Genomic DNA, 20,072 nt, shown 5'->3' with positions numbered 1-20,072 from the left:
CGGCGGAAGAAGGAGAGAGTCAACTGGCATCGACTCATCTAGAGCAATGCCATTCTGGCTCGACACCAATTGAACCTATGGATCATTACCAAGCAGAGGCTACCTACTTAGGCTTTGCTTATGTCAACTGAACCTATGGATCATTACCAAGCAGAGGCTACCTACTTAGGCTTTGCTTATGTCTCATGGCAGAATTGATGCTGCGGCCTGCCCCTTTTGCAATGAGGTGCTTGATTCTATCGAGCATCTCTTTTTTGGTTGTTGCATTACCTCGAGTATTGCTTTTTTTTTGGGCTACCATATGCAATCTCCCCTGGACCAATAGATCTTGGGAGGAGACCCTTAGCTGGGCTAATACCTTCCTGTTGGGAATGGAGTTTTATAAATGTCTGGCTTGTTATTCCTTTGGTGCACTTTGCCACATCATATGGAAGAACAAGAACAATATTCTGTTTAGGGGAGAGCTGCTTTCTATTTCGGCCATGAAGAATCATCTTATCAAGGTGCTATTACCTATAAGAATGTGGAGGACTCCGCTAGGAATAGGCAGATGCAGCACTCGTGGGAGTTGGATCCTATTATCTTCTCTTCCCATGTTTCTAGTTTGTTTGGGTAGGTGTCTTGTTGGTAGCTAGGTCATATTGCCTGGCGTTTTTTGCCGCTTGGCTCCTGGTTCTCCGTTTGGTTTGGTGCCTTCTGGCCTTTTCTTCTCGGCTCCCTTCCACTCGGATTGAGCATGTTCATTTGAGTGTAAGTTTTTGGAGCCGTTTGGTTGTACATATTGACCTTCCCCATTATATTAATTACTTACTTTCACCAAAAAAAGAAAAAGAAAAAAGATACCCGTCAACAAATTTTTTATAAAAAGAAAAAAAGTCGCCATAAGTTTGACGCTTTAGACTATGTAGGACTAATGGTATCGGTAAATAGATGTGGGACTAGTAGTAGCGGAGACTAAGAAGATCAAACTCATGAATGCAATTTGCATCACCCGAGCTTGGAAGAGATCTCTTACATCATAGGATTAGTTCGGCTAGTTCCGGTGGTGGTTGCAGATTTAGATCTCCTTCATTGATGGTTGGAGTCTGAGCACGTTCCAAGAATTTTATCCAATCTTGTGTCCAACTTCTTATTTGAATTTACCGAGAGATAGGTGGTGATTAGATTGGGGGCACTTCGAGGATGCTAAAGGAGTGTTTGGTAACGCTTCTCGGAACACGTATTTATATTCTTTTGTTCTCCGGAACAGAAACGCATTTGGTAATTTTTTTGTTTCCTAGAATAGATTTGAAACAGAAATAAAAAAACAAAAACAAAATTATTTTTGTTCTTGAGAACAACTCAAGAAACAAAAATAAATTTTTTTCTTTTTTTCTTTCTTTCTCTTCCTCTCTTCTTCCCCCAGTCGGTCACCAGCCTTGGTGTTGGCTGGCGACCTTGCTTGGCCACCACGAGGTCGATGTCGCCCCCGGCCTCACTTGGATTTGGGCGAAGTCAAGCCTCACTCGGCCATGGCGAGGCTCGAGCTCGCTTGACGACCATCGTGAGGTTGGCATTACTTGAGTGGGCGAGGCCGAGCCTCGCCAAGCCATGGGGAGGCTCCCTCAAGGCCGATAACCTTGCTGGTCCTCGTTTGGCCGGTTGTCGGCTGGCCCTGACCAAGGTCGACGTCCGGCTAAAAGGGAGAAAAAGAAAAAGAAAAAGAAGAAAAAGAAAAAAATGCAATAAAATCATTAATAAATCAAAAGAAATTTTAAGTCACAAAAATATTTAGGTTCGTATCAAACATATTTTTGTTCCTCGAACATAAATTTTATATAGCTATTAAATGTTTTAAAATATTCAGAAATTGTTCTTAAGAATAAAAATAGAAAAAAATATTTCTGAAAAGAAACTATTCTCGAAAATAAACGTTACCAAAATGTGCCCAAGAGACATGGGGGTAAATTTGTCCATGTCACCTTTTGAACCTTTTGTTAGAATCTCCTTAACAGTGAAAGCCGAAGATCATCGGATAATGTACCATCTCAACAGCTGCAACCGGAATCAGTGTAAAAAGAAACGGCTATTGCTGGAACTCTCGATAAAAATGCGATGGAAAAGATAGTACGAATAATGCGAAGATTGAAAAATCAATAATTTTGGAATCGAAACTCTCGTCGCCTCGGGCATTCATAGTCTTAAACAGATAAACGAAGCATAATGGGACATCTCAAATACCATTATTCACGTTTCGATTCTCCGCAAGATTCACACTTCTTGAACCACTCCCCCCAAATAAAGACAAAAAAAAAAAAAAAAAAAAAAAAAGATTGTTATCAACGTTGGATTAAGACGGATGATGGTCATTTGTTCCCCGGTCCCGGATTTTGCTCAAATAGGCCATCCTCTAAAATTGGACAGGAAGCGCATGTATTAAATTCTTCGAAACGAACATACTAATCACATTTTTCGCATTCTCGAAGGATAACGATATATCGTTTTCTGTCCTGTCCCGAGCAGAGATGGGTAATTGACACCAGACTGCCATAACTATTGCTTTCGTTTTCATTGCATTTCTCCGTCGCCAACCACCGGCTGAATCTCATAACTACCTCTTAACCTTCCATAAATATGGCATGGCTTGGCTTGGACCACACCCACCAAAAAAACAGAACTATACGCCAAGACCCACTAAGCAAAGGATTAAAGAAAGAAGAAAACGATCGTTAATGGGTGAGTGCCAAACGAAGTTTGTTCTTTTGCTAATACCACCTCCTCACCTGTGCGCTTTCAAGATTCCGGCGTCGTAATATGGACGAAATGGCTTGGAATCGAATCTTATCGCTCTATCGCTCGAAAGATGACGGAGAATCTAGTGTAATAGTTAATCATCCGGCAAAGAACCTTGTCGTAGCAACCGATTGTCATTACATGCTCCTCCAAGCCATAAGCATGACGTGAAGCACGACAAAACCTAGAATCTATTCTTTTGCCAACTGATTAAATAAAGGTAGCGTGGTAAGTAGACAACAGTCATACAAGCTGTCCGGAGCCAGACAAGAGAAAAACAAATGCCAAGTAACGCACGCCATCCTGTTATAATCTATAGTTTCAGTCAGTTTTGTCCAGTTCCCGAAAGTGGTGAGTCAACCCGAAGTGGCATGTCCTACAAAAGTCGTGACTATGATCACCAACAAGTGGAGTCCAATGAAGCGCAGATGTAAGACCCAAATCGACTGGACAAGGAGCAAGTTGATGTATATTATTTATGATACGCGATTCAGCCACTAGAAATCCGCAACAGATCTTTGCGAAAGAGATTATGCCCGTCGCTCGACGGGAATAGGCTGTCATGTCAGGTAGAGCAAAGATATGTGCTAAAAATAATGGGTGCACAAATTGGGGAAGAAAAAAAAATTAATGCTTACTGAAACATTTGCAGCTTTAATTAATGAAAACGACAGGGGACATTTTCTGTTGGTTATCACCACCCACCAGAATGCACAGATAATAGAGTAACGATATACACAGAGAAGGAAAAACGAAGAAGAAGAGCTCACGACAGTCTACCTGTCAACTCAACAACAGCCTCATCCACAAGCTCGTCGAGCAACGTCCATTCTATATCCTTCCTCAGGCTATGCATTTCCAAACTCAACTGTTCAATCCACCCTTTCCCAACCACCTCATTTCTCACCACTCTCTCCACCACCAGGCTGCTGCTGCCCCCATCACCTCTTGAAACGCACCTAACCTCATCGGGAAACCATTCCGTCATTCGAGCCCACACACGGTCCACCGATATGGATAATGTCTGCTCTGGTGTCCCATCTGGGGCCTTGCAGCCTGGCCAGCTGATTGGGCCCAAACTTGGCCCGTAACCTGTGGAATCAATCAGCGCTTCATTCACACAGTCGAAAACAAGCTTCCGCTCTGATCTTCTTTGCCTCCGCCTCGCCTCAGGCATCGGTTCCTTAACATCCTTTGTGTTAGCAAATTTTTCTCGCAAAGATGGATCCAGTGGGCTTTCAGGCGTATGCCACCTAGAAAAAAAGGTTTCTGGTTGCACTTCACTGTCAAAGCCGGCTGCTGACAGAACCGTTCTGACAAAAACAAGCCAATCCAGTTCTTCCTCCACATTAGAGCAAACCATGGGGGATCTTATTGAATATGAAGCAGATCTTTCAAAACAGGAATCATCCCATGAGAGTGTCCGGGCAATGGATTCTATTGGTGGTGACTTGTCAATCAAGTTAGACTTGAGCGAATGACCAAGTGGTTGTTTTCCTGTTTCATTAGAAGAGGATCCGTTATCCGGTGAGGGAAAAAGAGACATCTCAATATGTATATAATGGACGCTGGACTATCATTGTTACCAAAATATTCTGGAGTTGGGTTGTCATCGTCTTCAAAGGATGGTTCCAAAACTGAAATTGGACTTGGCTGCTCCTGAATACAATTCAAATTCCTCGACACCATAGGCATTGATCCCTGCAAAAGGGTCAGCATAATAAAACCACTCTGAGATAATTGTCTAGGTTGCAAAAATCTATGTTTCCCAACGCAATCTTCCTCGCGTGGCAATCAAAGCTATTTGCCTTCAATTACTAGCTCTACTCCAACAGACTTTAGACAGACAAGTCGTGGCACATGTCAAATGCATAATAATGGATTGCATGGCAAACAGATTATCCACAGGGAAAAAACACCATTTTTGGAGTCTTTAATATGTATGCATGAAGAGACTCAGAAATATGCTTTCTCAATGTTATGTCATTCAGATTGCAGTCGACTGAAATGGGGATAGAAGTGACAAAGAGTATCCTTGAGTGTACTAACATGCTTCCTTCGTTAACAAAACCAACAGAGAGCATCCAAATTATACAAACTAATGAGACAAACTCATCCGAAGGGTGAAAAATCAATTACCTCCTGCGAATACACTCCTTGTTCTTGTGCTATGTTGACAGAACCCAGTGAAGTTGTGCTCACTGATCCATGTTGAGGAGGAGACGAGCACTCTTCCCTGATCTTACCCTCAACACATTTAGAAGAATCAACATTAATCTGTTCATGTTGATATGTGGAGCAGCCTGGCATTTCAGCATCAGGACATTGACCGTCATCTTTAGATTGAGACACATTGGATTTTCCTTTACTTGATTTTTTGTTTTTTGAGAAGAAGAGACTTGAAACTTTCCCCTTCAATGATGACCCCACACTCTTCTTGATCGGTTGCTTAGGAACACTGGGCTTGCCAACTTGGGGATCAAGCATTTCTGGACTAAGCCTGTTACCATATAGCGTTGAAGATACAGGAACGGACTTTGACCTTGAAAGATTTTTGGTGAGACAACAACCGATTCTTCTTTATTTAAGTTACTACTTAAAGATGAGCTCGATCCCACTTGTTCTTGCTCTTTTTTGCTGCCATTTTCCTCACGTCTGACTGACTTCTTTGTGTCTGAAAGAGCAAGCATTTCACCCAGTGTGCTGGATCCCTTACGAACATGTCTTTGGTCTTGAGAATTCTGATTAGACGTCATCATGGCCCACCTCTCTGACAGCCGTTTTTTTGCCTCTCTGCAAACCGATGATTCTGGAGAATAGGATGCTCGGCTGAAGGACGAGTATGGGCTACCAACCCTGTTAATATAATCCCATGAGTGTCTAGAAGCTGGTGACATAACTTCCGAATCACTGAGATTTCCACCTGCGTATTCGTTCTCCGATCTATGGAATGAACTGTCATCACCAATATAGCCATTAGATAAAACAGAAGATAACAGAGTTTCATCCCTCCTGTGACCAGCCAAATTTTCATGCGTTTGACCAGGAAGCTCCTTCACCACTTCTCCTGATTCTCGAACACCATCATCTTCAGCTTCTTCAATAGTATTTTCATCACTTACTATTCTCCGTATCCCAGAGGTTGGTGAAACCACAGCTTTTAGATCGTGAGCCTTCACAGCGCTGGGCTTTAGTACCACTATACGAGTTGGTTGACTGGGACAGTCATTCACATTCTGACAAGCGTATGTGGATGAGTTGCTGGACTTGTTTTTATCCCATCTGCCCTGTTCAGGGACCAGAGTTCGTATCTTAGTTGGATTTTCATTCTTCTTCCTTGGCATTGAAAATTTATCATCATCAATCATATTCGAGGGCCTAAGAATGGTAATTCGCTTTGTTTCAAGAGGCATAGAAATATGCTGAAGCTCATCAAGATGGTTAGAAAGGCATTTGTAGAATAAATCCTTATTGGAACTCGAACTCAAGACTTCCAATGCATTGTGGAATTCCTTGGACTCCCACAGATTTTCATCTGTAGCTAGACGTTTTAGTTCCTTGAAGTTCTGACGAACAATAGCCATCTTCTTCTCATTCGTACAATCTCTATACCTTCCCTTCTGTTGCTGTTTTCCACTCACAGAGTTTTTCTTAGACTGCGGTGACAACTCGTAAAAATCTTTGTAATCAGTTTCTTCATATTTAAGAACTTCGTGTTGCAACTGTTTGTCCAAGAAACCACGGTCTCTTTGCCAATATTCAGCCGTTATTTCCAAATTTTCCAACCTGTGCTGTATAGAACCTTCTGATTGGCTTCTGCGATTAACAGAGTGAGGCTGCTGCTCAGGAAGGGCATCAAGCCCCATCAACTTGGCAATCACATTAGGAGGGCAATGTTTAGATCCAACTTCCTTTGACATTTCTTCTGCTATTAACATCTTCATGGGTGTACCCATTGAATTCCGGCTGGATGAAATTCTACGTGAGTTCAACACTATCTGCAAATGCATCAGAGATTAGGACAGGGAGTGAGAAAAGGTGCAGACAAATTTATGTGCGATTCCATATTTTACAGAGAAGCTATGATTTGTCAAGAACAATTACAGCTACTAAGTGGAAATATGCTTCACATCTCACCCCTTTTTCCTCTGTTTGATCCCCAAATGTAGGAGCCAACATTGTTGCCATATCTGATAAACTCCTTGAGATTGAGGAACCTGTGAATAGATCATCTTTATTTCGTAGGTTTTAGGCAATGAATTCAAGGACATTCAACAAGAGAGGCCATTTGAGAAACAATTCCCAGGATTGAGGACAGCACGTCCCAAATCGAAAGGAAAAGCGAAATTCCAGAAAGAACATAAGAGGAATGAAACACGAGAAAGCCAACAAGCCAAAGACGAGTTAAAAGGATGCAAGACCATCACCCACCATACGGATGCGGTTTATCCGTGAGTAGCCTGTTGCTAGTCACTCCTGCACTTAAATCGAAAAGATTCACCACCCTTCCGAGGCACCCCGGAAACTGTTTCTCAAAGTTGTGCACCTTCCTGTTCTGAGAACTATACATCTTGCCAGCTGCAAACCAAAAAAGTCGAGAAGAAAAAGGATCAGGAGAAAAAGATTTTCCACATATCGCTCCAATAATTTATCAAAAAGAGAAGATCAACCGAAATTACACGAGAGAGCGGACCAAAAAGAAGAATAAATCTTCTCTCACAGTAAGCAACAACTCATGAAGGCACGAGGAAGCAGCCGAACTGGATCGATACCCCCCAACAAAAAAAAAAAAAAAGGAGTACAAAAAGCACTGAAGTCTGAATGTTCTCTCACCAAGCTCGCTCTCCTTCGAATTCAATTTCCAGGTTTAGATTGCAACCCGGTCCGCACCGATAAAAAAAAACCACGAATTCTGACCCCTCAAATACGAAAGCTACGCTGCTGCGGAGTAGGTGACCGAGCACGGAGAAAGAATTGAGCTTTTTATCTTCAGAACAGAGTAAAGCCAAGCTCATTCAAAAACAAATCGTGGCCCCCGAGTAAATGCGAACAGTATAGCGACCTGTGACTGGCGATCACAGAGCGAAATTCCGCATGTCGCACGGACCATCGCTATCATGTTTCACTGATGTGCCCCTGCACAGACAATCTGTCTGCCACTTTAAAACACGCCCGGCGCCAAAATTCGCCAGAACCAAACCGATCAGCCCGTCTATAATTGTGAACGAACTCACCCGAAATTCATCATTCCTCGAGCCCAGAAGCGCCAAATTACCGAACTAGTTAAAGCCCGAAAAAGAAAACCCAAGAGCCGATTTGAACTCGAAAGCCAAAAAGCATCATTGCGCCAAAAAGAGAGAAGAAAAAGGAGGAAAGAAAAAGGCAGGGCGCACGAAGGAGGACGGGGTGTGGCAGTGAGACAGACGGGGAGGGAGCGGAATCATTGTTCCATAAAGACGCCGCAATCATCATCAGCAGCAGACGCAAAAAAGGGAATGGTCGCGATTGAGGCGGTACGAAACAGAGCTCCCCCCCGCTTTAAAAAAAGATGAGCTTCGGACAAGAAAAACAAAAAGGCTGCAACGACAGAGGATACGCACATTGCACACCTGAGTCTGGACGGAGCTCGGAGAACCGGATTCGGCAGTAGCGAAAAAGCAACAGAGAGAGAGAGGGTGGTGGGGTGGGGGTGGGGAGGAAGAAGAAGAAGAAGAAAAAGTGGGGGAGGAGAGGACGGGTTAAAACTTCGAGAAAGGCGAGATCGGGTTAAGCCAAAAAGGAGGCCCCGAAAGGAAGAGAGAAAGGGGAAACCCCAAAAAAAAAAAGAAAAAGAAAAGGCGAGTGGCGTAAAAGGAACAGCGAAGAGAGAGAGACTTAGAAGCTCGTCGTCTGACGAAAGGAAAAGCTCGAAAGCGAAGTGGCGTGGGTAGAGAGAGAGAGAGAGAGAGAGACTCCAGAACTGATTTTCGCAGAGAGAGAGAGAGAGAGGGAAGAGGGAGGTACCGGAGGGAGGGAGGGAGAGCCCGGCGGGCCGGTGCCGGGGGGGGAATTCAGGGGCGAGAATGCGGCGGGAGAGGCGGGGCCATGGGAGGAGATCCGGCGCGGGGGTCGGCTGGCTGGCTGAGCTCGTGACCTGGTGCGAGACAGAGAAAGAAAGAGAGAGCTGGAGCTGGTGCTGGTGCTGGTGCTGTGTATGCGCGTGTGAGAAACTGGTGGAGGGAGAAGGTGGAAGTTGTTAGATAGAGAGAGAGAGATGTAAAGTCCGTTCCACCGACTAGTGTCGGGCTTTGAAAAACCCCATGTTGTCCTCTCTCCTCTTCCTTTTTTTTTTTTTTAATTTCTATTTATCGGGATTCTTCTTGTGTTTTTTTTTTCTTTTTTCTTTTGCGGTTAATATATTATGCGATCCTCCTCCATTATTTGTTCGCGTTCACCCCGCTAGAGAGAGAAAGAGAAAGGGAGAGAGAGGGAGAGCATCGTGCGCGCGTAAATTTAGCAAACGTAAGGGGGTCTTCGTTGAAAATTCCGACGGCCCCCACGCCCCCTCTGTCGTGTCCGCGTTTCTTTTTTCTTGACCGTATTCGTTCCCAAATTACGAAACTGGAGCCTCCGGTTCTTTTGAATTTCGCTTTTGCCACTATTTGATGGCCTTTAGATTGGAGTTTCTCTTTCTTTTTTTATTTTATTTGTCCATTTAATCGCGTAATTCGATTCATTTATAATTATGGCTTTTCCTTCATTATCTATGAAATATCGTCCTTTGCTCGTAGCGAAAGTTTCATATGACCATCGGATCTAATAAAAGAGAATTTTCGTTCGTAATAAAAAAAAAAAATTCATTTTGAGTTAAAGATGAATTTTTTTCCCCTCTTTTTCATTGGCTTTCTCAATTTACCCATACAATAAGTTGTTCCTGATGCATCTAATAACTTCCCATTTTCGTGCACTCCCTCACGTGACCAACAATTTTCTTTTGATCGTAACTACCGAGTTTCGAGTACAAGCGTAGCTTGTATCCAAATAGTAATATATATTAATAAGTAAAAAGAGAAAAACTTACATTAATTATTTTATGATATTTTATGTGACAAATTTAAAGAACGAGAGATATTGTGCCGTCCTCTTTTGCTTCCGTCCCTCCATTTCTCTAAATTCAAGTCTTATGATTTTACCCACAAAAAGAAATACCCATGTCTTGAACATATATCATGCGTATATATATTATGTACACACGCTACAAGGTAGAGGACAAAAATAGAGGTGTGAAATGCGAATTTCTAGAGAGATGGAACAAACAATACTTCCGAGGACATCTCTTCACTCACTCCCATATATATATAATCGTGCATGATCTCCTTGAAATTCGCATTTTCATTATTCCATGGTTGAGAGAACAAGATTGACTTGGAAATAGCAACCTCCGAAAGTCAAAAAACATACATGCGGGAACTCGTCAAGGATCGTGATTGAAATCATATCGTCAATTCTCCCAAACTAAATAAATAAATAAATATCGTGCATGAATCATAAAAGCACCAGTCTATATGTAATTATATATTTTTAAATAATTATGTTTTTGACCAACCAATCATGCACTCGAGCACAACATAACCTCCACCATCATAAAAAAGAAGAAGATTGTGGTAGCTTCAACCTCCAAATTATGCGTCAAATACTCCATTCCTTGATATTTTAATTATGGTATTATATATTTGTAAAATTTGGGTACTAATTAAGTTGAAATAATCTAAAAGATAAGGATTATTCGTTTCACATGACATGTTTCTAGACTATGCATATGTTTTCAAACCTCCCAGTTTGCAGTTGACACCGCCCGCAGCCATGAATACACCTTCGACCCCAGAAAGGATAAAATCACCATATACACCAACTATCCACGTCCATTCACGGCACAGATGGCTTGTGTGCCATGCTTCATTAATTCCATATTGACTTACAAATTCGTTAACTGTAAGGATCCCCAGTTCTTGAAGAACAATCAATCACAAGTTGGGCACACATTAAAAAGAGTTGCTACAAGTGTAGACACAAGTATGATAATTAGAAATACAGAGGGTTCCACTGCACTAGAAATTAAAGTATATTGATTATAATATATTGAAAAGATTCATGTTTGGACCAGGACTTATGTAAATTAAGACTAAAGAAAAGGACAGCGAGGGAGTTTTATGTTGTCGTCATTAGCTGGTTAGGCAACAGCGTACGGACAGCATACGAAGGATTAGGTTATTCTGCTCTTTGTTAATAATAATTTTGATTAGGTTACATTATATAATAATATAAAGATGACTTGGAGTTCAGTCCTTGTCCGTGGGCTATTACGAAAAACGCGGATTGGACGGTAAAAAGGTTTGCTGAAGAAATCAGTTCATCCATGTAATCTTCCTTCAACCTTAAGTCTTGCGCGTATATCGATTGAGTGAAAGTTAATATGCTCAAATGTAAATGTTTCATTTATTTATTGGGAAAAAGTCACGAAAAACCCTGAACTTTACCCAAAGTAACACATTTACTTCAAACTTTTTTTTGTGACGTGAAAAACTCCAAACTTTTCAAACCGTGACACATTTACCCCCATCAAGGACATTTTTGTCGTTTTATTCTGTTTTTTCCTTCTTCTTTTTTCTTCTTCTTCCCTCCGCTGGCCATGGCGGAGGGAAGCCGGCATCCGGCAAGGGTCGCCCTCGCCGGCGTCGGGCGAGGGCGGCTCTCGCCAAATCGGGTGAGGGCGGGGACACTCGCCGACGCAGCGAGGGCAGCCCTCGCTCGACGTTGGCGAGGGCAGCCCTCGCCCGATGCTGGCGAGGGCAGCCCTCGACGGAGGCCGGCTTCCCTCCGCCGGTGGCGGAGGGAAGAGAGAAGAAAAAAAAAAGAAAAAAATTTTAAAAAATGAAAAGACCAAAATGCCCTATAATTTTGGGATAAATGTGTCACGTAACAAAAGTTCATGGTTTTTTGTGTCACAAAAAAAAAAGTTTGGGGTAAATGTGTCATGGTTGGCAAAGTTCAGATTTTTTACGTCACAAAAAAATGTTTGGGATAAATGTGTCACTTTGAAAGAAAGTTCAGGATTTTTCGTGGCTTTTTCCTTTATTTATTTTTAGTTTGAGCAATAGATTGCAATTTTGTCCTTTGGTGTGAGATTTTTTGGGATTCGAGTGATGTTCTGAATTAATGTGAAGATAATCGAAAGGGTTGCGAAATGATAATGGGAATTAATTCAATTTCCTTCCATAAAAAATGCAGCGTAATGTTGCGATTTGAAAAGAAAAAAGATGGGAAAAATCGTATGTATGCTTGGCTTAGACTTCTGATTTAACTTTACCTTTAACCCCCAAAAGCAGGAGCTTCGAATATAAGAAATTTACAAGAGCATTGCATTTACCCTACAAAAACTTAGAAGCTACTTTGAGAAATTTGAGTACACTCTTGTCAGGGAGACGTTCACTTTAAGTTGCAATTTTGAAATCCCCTCCCTAGTGACACCACTCGTTTAATTGTTTGACTACTTGACAATTTTACTACTGTAGTTTAATTGAAGTAACATCACCTATATATGTGCATGTTGTAGTGGTCAAGATGATATGTCATATGGGTCGTAAGCTTTTGCCTTTCCCCCCTCCCACTAGTGTTTACATATAGATCGCATACACACATAAATACATGTAGCTGATGGGTTTTTGCTTAGTATTAGACCGAAAGGAAGATAATTAGTGTATATATATTAGTATCACAATGTTGAATACTCTTAGAAAAACAAGGGGAGTCAGAAAAATAACTTTAGTCGGCAATTGCCAAATTAGATTGTAGCTATGTGGACAATATAGCATATGAAATTTTAGAGAGAGAGTAAAATGTCTTTTTCCATTAAAGGGAAAAATCTAGGAAGATATCATCATTTTCATGTTCTGAAGACATTATTATAATCTTTTAAGGAAAAAAAATGAGGAATGAAAAATGAGCCAATACAAGAGATTTCGATTTGTAGTTGACATCATTGGAAAATCCAAACCGAAATTCAAATCAAATCAAATACCAAATATTACTAATAAGACACATGCAAAAAGTCTATGCTGCAGTTGCACAAGAGACACATCTATTACTATCATTGCAGAATTGATTATATTTTGAATTTGACTCCCCATCTCGAACTTTTATAATATGACAAAATCTCCCCAGCCTAAAGGTGGAGAGCCATGCATGGAGTGAAATTGCTTGACTAGTTTCCACTAATTGGGCAAAATCTTGCATGGGCCATCCCAGCAAATCTTATGTCCATTTCAAGGGGCCATGTAGAGGGAGCACATGCACATGAATGTGACTGTTGATCTTGCTTACCCCATTGGAGCTCTAATTGATTTGTCAATATATAGGTGAGGGGCTAGGACAGACTTGAGTAATTCAACTTGTTGGAGACTTTTAGTACTAACCGTAGACATTGATAGGCATATTTCAACCAGAAACGTCAAAATTCCCATCATTACTCACTAAATTTTTCTCATTGAGAAGATTTTTTTCCACGATCAATCATTTTAATAGTTTCGTGTCGAGATAAATTCAATTCTTTTATGAGTTTAATTTTAAAAGGAAAGTTATGAGTTACATGAAAATTTCGTTGTACGATGAAGCGGGAAAAGGTTCCATTTATGTGCAAGACATGTGAAATATTTCATCAAGTAAAAGTTTAAAGAATTGTGGTATCTTAGACTCCAGATGTAACCGAGTAAATTTGAGGAATTTGTTTGAATGGTTTTAAGAATTAGAGGATAATAATTCAAAATATGGTTCTAGAAAGTATACAGTTAATAATTTTCTCAACTATTTACTCAACCTTTAAAAAAATCACATAAAAAGGGTTTAGTTCCCCAGAGAATAGCTGTAGACTTGACTGGAAAATAAAAGCATTCGGGTGCTAAAGAAAAAAAGCAGCAATGCTTCTGTAACCAAAGATGCTTTTATGAGCAAGAGATACTTCGCAGGAGTAATGCATGTTGCGATACTATATTCGTGCACTTGAAATCTGTCATCTGGTTTAACCTTGTGATGATAGATCATTGTGGGGGCTCGAGGTTACGAGAAACCTCTCCTCGAGAGAAACACTAGTTAATTCTAGAAGAAATAAATTTTGTCTTGAAATTACAGTAAAACGTACATTGCCGCACATGTTATGTTCCAAAAAATCGTTCTTTGAAAAATATAGAATGGTCCGATTATCATTTACCGGGGTACTTGATAAAGGGGATCAATGTGCAGGCGACCCACTTGGCCTGCCCAAGCCCGAGAGGCAAATATGCTGACTTGAGCAACATCCTTATATGAGAAAGCCGACTCACTCAACGTTCCAACCTGGCTTCAATTTTTCTGTATTGATTTCACATTATAAAAAGGGCATGGGCAACACCATTAATCTCAATATTCAGATTTATCTCGTCCAATGATCACCTCTACTCTAAGATTTTCTACATGCCCTTACAACATATTCTTACAGTCATGGTTATTATTATCAAGGTTTAATCTCAATAGTTAATCCCCTTTTTTTGGCTCAACAGCATCGATTGAATTTTGATGATCCTAAACGCCTAAAAATCATAAAGGACACACGACGCATTTTCCTTGTTCCATCCGGATTCGTACCAGTCAATCCACGAGGAAGAACAATTGCCCCATACGCGACCCACAATATGAATGCGGAGGGGACAAGGTGGGGGACCGCACGACCTGCAACGTGGGACCATCGAGGGGCGAAACGACTGGCAGCGGCGGAAGACGAGGAGAGAGTGGGATGACTTATTCACTTCACGGTTTCGGTCGCACGTGTGGGGCACGGGCAAGATGTCGCCGTCGCTCGATTGAATACGATACGCTCCAATCGGTCCACTTGCTACTCAAATTCCATAAGATCCGTTGTGCTCCAATCTAGAAGGGTCTATAGTTAATTGGTGAATTATAAATCATGTACATATAATTAAAATGCACTGATCATAAGATCATAGTTGGAGGGTGATCTCTATCAATCTCGATAGGAGGATACATGCTCAATTTGATAAGAGTTGTGATCCTTTAGGTTCGGAATTCGCATTTGAGTTACTCATGTTCAAATAAATAATGACACGATCTAATTATCAAGAGCCCATTGGAACACTTATCGACTCATTCATACAATTGAACCATGTCTTTTCAGACACCGAAAATGGACAGCACACAGCAATTTCCCAGGTCACAAGATATTCAAATATGTAAAAACTTAACCTAATATTTTTAGAGCATATCAAGTAGACGTGTCACTTAAACAGTCCCGTCGTTGGAGTAGCAAGCCGTGGATCGAATACCAAGACTCAAGAGACATGAAATTGATGAGGGGGAGACGAAATTCAGTCTTCTTAGGAGGGACTCAAGATTGTTGTTGTATGCAAAGCTTTTCTTAGATTGATTTCTGTTGAAAAACTCATTTCACAGTGACTAAGTAGAACATTCTTGCATCAAGAATGCACTATCACTTACAGCAGCAAAGTAACGACCTAATAAATGAATGTCAACAAATGCATATGTGCAGGACATCTATCGCTTACGGTTCCACATGTAGTTCAGTAAGATCAGCATAACAGTATTTTATAAGACTACACTGCTGATGAGAATCTGCGTCTAGGTTGTTAGTTTCCTCAATAGTTCCGTACATCTGAAGGTCAGTTCGACGAGAGGATTATCTAGTATGGATATTGTCAAATCAAAACTCAAATGCAAGGTTATGACAACTAACAAGCCACAACCACACAAAAGTGAAGCACAGGAGTTGAACTAAAAATGCCAGGATGCATCGAACTTACAGATTTTGCTTCCTTGAACAGTCACCTGTCCTTCATCTGAGCTTGATGTATCTGGAAGCAGAGTGTAAGCCTTTTCTCTGTCAAAGATTTGAGTAGATAAAACTTCTGCTAAAACCATTGAAGGCGTCCATCTGAATGGAACTTTTTGAGTCTTTTATACCAATCCTCCCCACATAGGAAGGACAACAATACTTCTCCAACTTGAGGAGATCGATGGGTGTAACCAGTGAATATATGATCTCCCAGTGAAGATACGGGAGATGAAAAGCACATCATTCTCAAATCAGAATCGCATTTGAGGGAGTGCATAAAACCATCGGTTAGAGGATGATAATGTCTCTCACTGAAGCCCTTTTTGGTGAACTGATCCTGTTCTGGAGGTGAAAGCACTGCATATGAGTCATCAAAATCGTGATCTTCAGCCTGACGAGAATTATAAAAATCGAGTGATAAAGAACAAGGAAGATCACTAAAAATCGCATTATCTTCCTTCCTGTTATGTTGTGTTTCCTAATGATGGTCGTGAAAGCTGGTTGACGGAATTTGTGATGGACAAAACTGTATAGGATAATGAGAAGAGACAGAATGCAGGTGATTCTCTCCCACCAAACCCAGATTCCATAGTATGTTGGTCATAATATGTTTCAAGATCATTATTGTGAAAGCTGGTCGATTGGCATTGTGATGGCCAATACTGTGAAGGATAATGAGATGAGACAAATAATGCAGACAACTCACTCCCATCAAACTTAGACTGTAGTGTCTGCGGGTCATAATGCGTTTCGAGAGCATTGTCGTGAAAGCTTTGTTGGATGGCACAGCGATGGGCAAAATTTTGAAGGATAGTGAGACGAGACAGAGAATGCAGATAATTCCCTCCCACCGCACCCAGATTCTAGAGTCTGCTGGCGATCATCGCACCAGTAAGTCAGCAATGCCGGTGCAGTAGTAAGCTCTCTACTTTGATAAACTAAGTTTAAGTCTCTTTCATTATTCTTATTATCAAGAACCCATCCCCACTCTGAATTACGTGTCTCCTCTTCAATCAAGGATTTGTTTGGAGCTTGGAACTCATCTTGGACAAACCAAATGAAATGGAGGTATATATCAGATATTGGAATGAAGCAGAATTTTTGGAAAGTAAGGAGATGGAGCTATTCAGTTCTCTAATTGTCCTTTAGTTACCTCATATTCCTGCCAAGTAACAGTCTTGAGGGCAGCAACAGCTGGAAGATAATCTGGGATAATTCTTTCCATAGATTTATTTAGCCACCCAGAAGACAGAGAACAGTACAAGTATTGTCCACCTTCAGCTTCCAGAAAGTCCCATGTGCAATTATGATTAAACTCTTTTAACTGAATACCAGACTGAGGGTAAGCATGCAGTTTAGAGCTCATGCTGGAGTCAAGTTGCTTCCTATCAAGATTTGTAGAATCCTGTCAAAAGTATTGGTTACTCAGTAACAGCAATTAGGAGATAACCAAATAATTATTCCACAAGACTAAAAATACAAGCATACATTATCCTCATTGCTCATTGGGTTTAGGCGACTAAAGAGTATGGAAACAAAACCATACCTATTGGAAATTCCAAAAGTTCCCAGTAAGAGTCATGTAGCTAAAAAGAAGAAACAATAACTTATGAGCTGTGATGCTTCTTACCCCTTTGATAAGAGTTCGTCAATTTCAGGAAAGGAGGTAGTTTTGACCCACAATAGTAGATTCTCCCTCTTCATAGGAAAGACTTCACCACACTTATAGCTATACGAAGTCCCTGAAGATAGTTTCAATCTTTCAGAGAAGCAACTTGAGGTATTTTAAAAGAACATGACCAACCTAAACATAAGAACAGCTGCAGAGTCATAGATGTACTTAATAATTTAGGCAGCCCAGGTGGAGGAGATGGAATGAGGAAACCGTAGACAATAATATCAGTATAGAAATCTTAGGGCAAGGGTGATTTCCTAAATGGGAACTGTTGTGCTGAGGTAAGGAGACAGTCAAACAGTAATGAATGTCATGCCTGAAATGAAGATACAAAACAAACAGGAGCTTGCCCGAGGCTGTATCCAGTCAAAGCGGTATAGGACTCAGTCATAAATGATGCAGTGTATTCCACAAAGAAATAACTTATGGAGAACGCTGGCAAGAATTTTATAATGCAGACCTGATTTTCTGGAAACACTACAGGCTGGAGCTTGAAGTGAGGTGAAATTCTTAGGTGTAACATCCTGGTGAAGCAGTGACAACCCAGATTCCTTATGGATGCCATCGATCACATGGGTACTTGCTGAAAGAAGATACAAATAGTCAGTACATTCTACTTTACAAAGTGAGAAAGATAAAGTTTCTCAACCTACTGCTGGGATTGTGATCAGATATGAACTTCGTAATTGGAGTGGCCTCATTTTGCACGGAACGGGAGTTAAATCTGTGACCTTTGTTCTCCTTCAATTTCTTGAAAAATGCATACTCAGAGGTCTTTGGGACATCAGCTGCATGTCATGTTCATGCTTTGGTTATAAAATTGAACTCATCACGATAACATACTAAACGCTAGTGTATTCTAAGATAATGAAGCAAAAAACAGTTATTGTATATCCTCAGAGAGCAATCATATGCACATGAACTTACATATTCGAACACCAGCTCCTTCTTGAGTTGTAGCTTCATCTTCCCTGAAGCCTAAGCAGTTCTCCTCACAATGATCAGCAAGCCTAACTCTCTTCCTGCTCCCAATTTCTTAACAAAATAAAAAAATAAATACCTTTCTTAGCTCATTCTCATAACAAGAAGTCTCATTTTTCTGTTGTTGTGGCTCTAGTGTGCATGCTCCATAGATATATATTGAGAAGAAGGACGCTAGATTCATGGATAAGAGTCGATACCTGTTGCTAATTGCACTGAATTCTAACCTATTCAAGTACAATAACAGAACAAAATTATATTCCTAATCTCCACACGGAACTCCATAACAGATCCAGGTACAAGAGAAAACCCCTTATCAAAAGGATGGCAGCCAGGCTGCCCAACGTGCCCGGTCTGTCTCCAGGTAAACTAACGTAACACAGCAATGGAAGCCCGACAGGCAAAAACAAGGAAAACAATCAACATCTTCCACAAATCAAAAAGCACCAAAAATTGAAGGTAAGAATTAAGCAGGGCAAGACAATTCACCAATTCACAAAACAAAAGTACTTCTGCGATTGCTTCACATTACGTTGCTCTGCAACGAAACTTCCCGACAGGAATGCCAAAAAAGCACTAAAATTCTGCAGATAACTAATCCAAAATCGACATTACTAAAGAAAACGCTGCGAAGAGCCCCGAGTCGAGAATCAAACCAACAGGCGAAGCCATTCGAATCTACGAATCTAACTCGTGGGGAGAGCGATGCCTTGACCCGATCGAGGGATTGTTACGGGGGCCGAACGAGCGTCGGAGCTCCGAAATGAGCGAAAACCAGCTCCGGCAGGAGCCCGCACGCGCGGTCGACTTCTGGCTTTCGTTTTCAGAGCGACGATCTCCATTCATGACCTCGACAACACAGTGATCCCGTTCAATCGATTGAAGAAGGATCAGATGATCGACGAAATCGAAACCCTAAGCGAAGCGTCGGGTTGCGATGACGCAGTGGGAGAAGGAGAGCGCGAGAGACTGAAACATTTCGCGCGCCAAGATGGAGGTATGTGATTTTTATTTTGCTCCATAAGTAAAATAAAAATAAATAAATAAATAAATAAATAATTTCAGTTTAGAGGGAAAAAAAAAAAAAACGAAAAGAGCTAATTCCACCTCGGTTTGCTGCTATTTTTTCGGTCTTCCTATGAGTTATGAAAGGAGCTAAATATTTTTTTTTTTTCAATCAAGAATTAAAAATGAAACTTCTTTTATTGATAATTTCCTATTACATCTCTTTTGACTCGTAGAAAAATATTTGAAAATACCTAGATCGTTGCAAAAAAGGAAGAAGCATAATCAATTTTAATTTTATGGTTAAAATATTAGTAGTCTTTATGTGATAGTAATAAACTTGTCAAATAGATGGGTCGACTCTAGTCGGGTCCCAAATTAACCCATTTAACTCGTTTATGATAATACAATTTTTTCGATCTATACCTAATTCATACTTGACTTGACCCATTTGGCCAAATCTAGGAAAACTTGTCTCTTATGATTTTTAAAAAAAAGACATTGCTAAAACACTTTCATACATTACAAATCTATTGGAAATTTTTTATAATTTTTTAAAAAATTGAGGCTTTGTTTTTTTTCTTGAAAAGTAGTTCTCAGGAAATAATTTTCTAGGAAAATATCAATATTTTCTAGGGTTTGCCTAAAATTTGAAAATAAATTACAATTTTTTGGCCTTTTTTTGGAAAATCTAATTTGATTTCCTCTATGCATTCTTTTTAATATTTTTTATTTTTATTTTTTAAAAATCGAAATTTTAAA

The 20,072-nt window shown here is 40.5% G+C and overlaps 2 protein-coding genes across 6 annotated transcripts; both read right to left on the bottom strand.

Annotated features, from left to right (window-relative positions):
• Positions 1 to 3,384: 3,384 nt before the first annotated feature.
• LOC104426860 lies at positions 3,385 to 8,330 on the bottom strand. Its single transcript, XM_010040027.3, is given in 7 exon segments — positions 3,385 to 4,269; positions 4,359 to 4,473; positions 4,912 to 5,229; positions 5,232 to 6,770; positions 6,910 to 6,989; positions 7,204 to 7,350; positions 7,606 to 8,330. Coding segments are annotated over 6 exon segments (2,922 nt in total). The 5' UTR covers positions 7,343 to 7,350; positions 7,606 to 8,330; the 3' UTR covers positions 3,385 to 3,538.
• A 7,092-nt stretch (positions 8,331 to 15,422) lies between these two features.
• On the bottom strand, positions 15,423 to 19,275 carry LOC104426859. 5 transcript variants are annotated; one of them, XR_005547383.1, is made up of 5 exons: positions 18,252 to 19,275; positions 17,974 to 18,112; positions 17,785 to 17,907; positions 17,280 to 17,391; positions 15,423 to 17,054 (listed from the first exon to the last, which is right to left on the bottom strand). XR_005547383.1 is itself a non-coding variant. In XM_039304276.1 (3 exons), the coding sequence occupies exons 1-3, from the start codon at positions 17,153 to 17,155 to the stop codon at positions 16,663 to 16,665; spliced, it is 300 nt and encodes a 99-aa protein (XP_039160210.1). In that variant the 5' UTR covers positions 17,156 to 17,184; the 3' UTR covers positions 15,423 to 16,662. The 5 variants fall into 5 exon arrangements, 3 of the variants coding, with proteins under 3 accessions (XP_039160210.1, XP_039160208.1, XP_039160209.1); XR_721905.3 differs by having other exon boundaries at positions 17,978 to 18,112; XM_039304276.1 differs by lacking the exons at positions 17,280 to 17,391; positions 17,785 to 17,907; positions 17,974 to 18,112; positions 18,252 to 19,275 and adding an exon at positions 17,138 to 17,184 and having other exon boundaries at positions 15,423 to 16,692; positions 16,803 to 17,054.
• Between the last annotated feature and the right edge of the window lie 797 nt (positions 19,276 to 20,072).

Source organism: Eucalyptus grandis, chromosome 11 (genome assembly GCF_016545825.1).
Source record: "Eucalyptus grandis isolate ANBG69807.140 chromosome 11, ASM1654582v1, whole genome shotgun sequence".
Lineage (NCBI taxonomy): Eukaryota > Viridiplantae > Streptophyta > Magnoliopsida > Myrtales > Myrtaceae > Eucalyptus > Eucalyptus grandis.
This window is presented reverse-complemented; position numbering and strand designations above follow the sequence as displayed.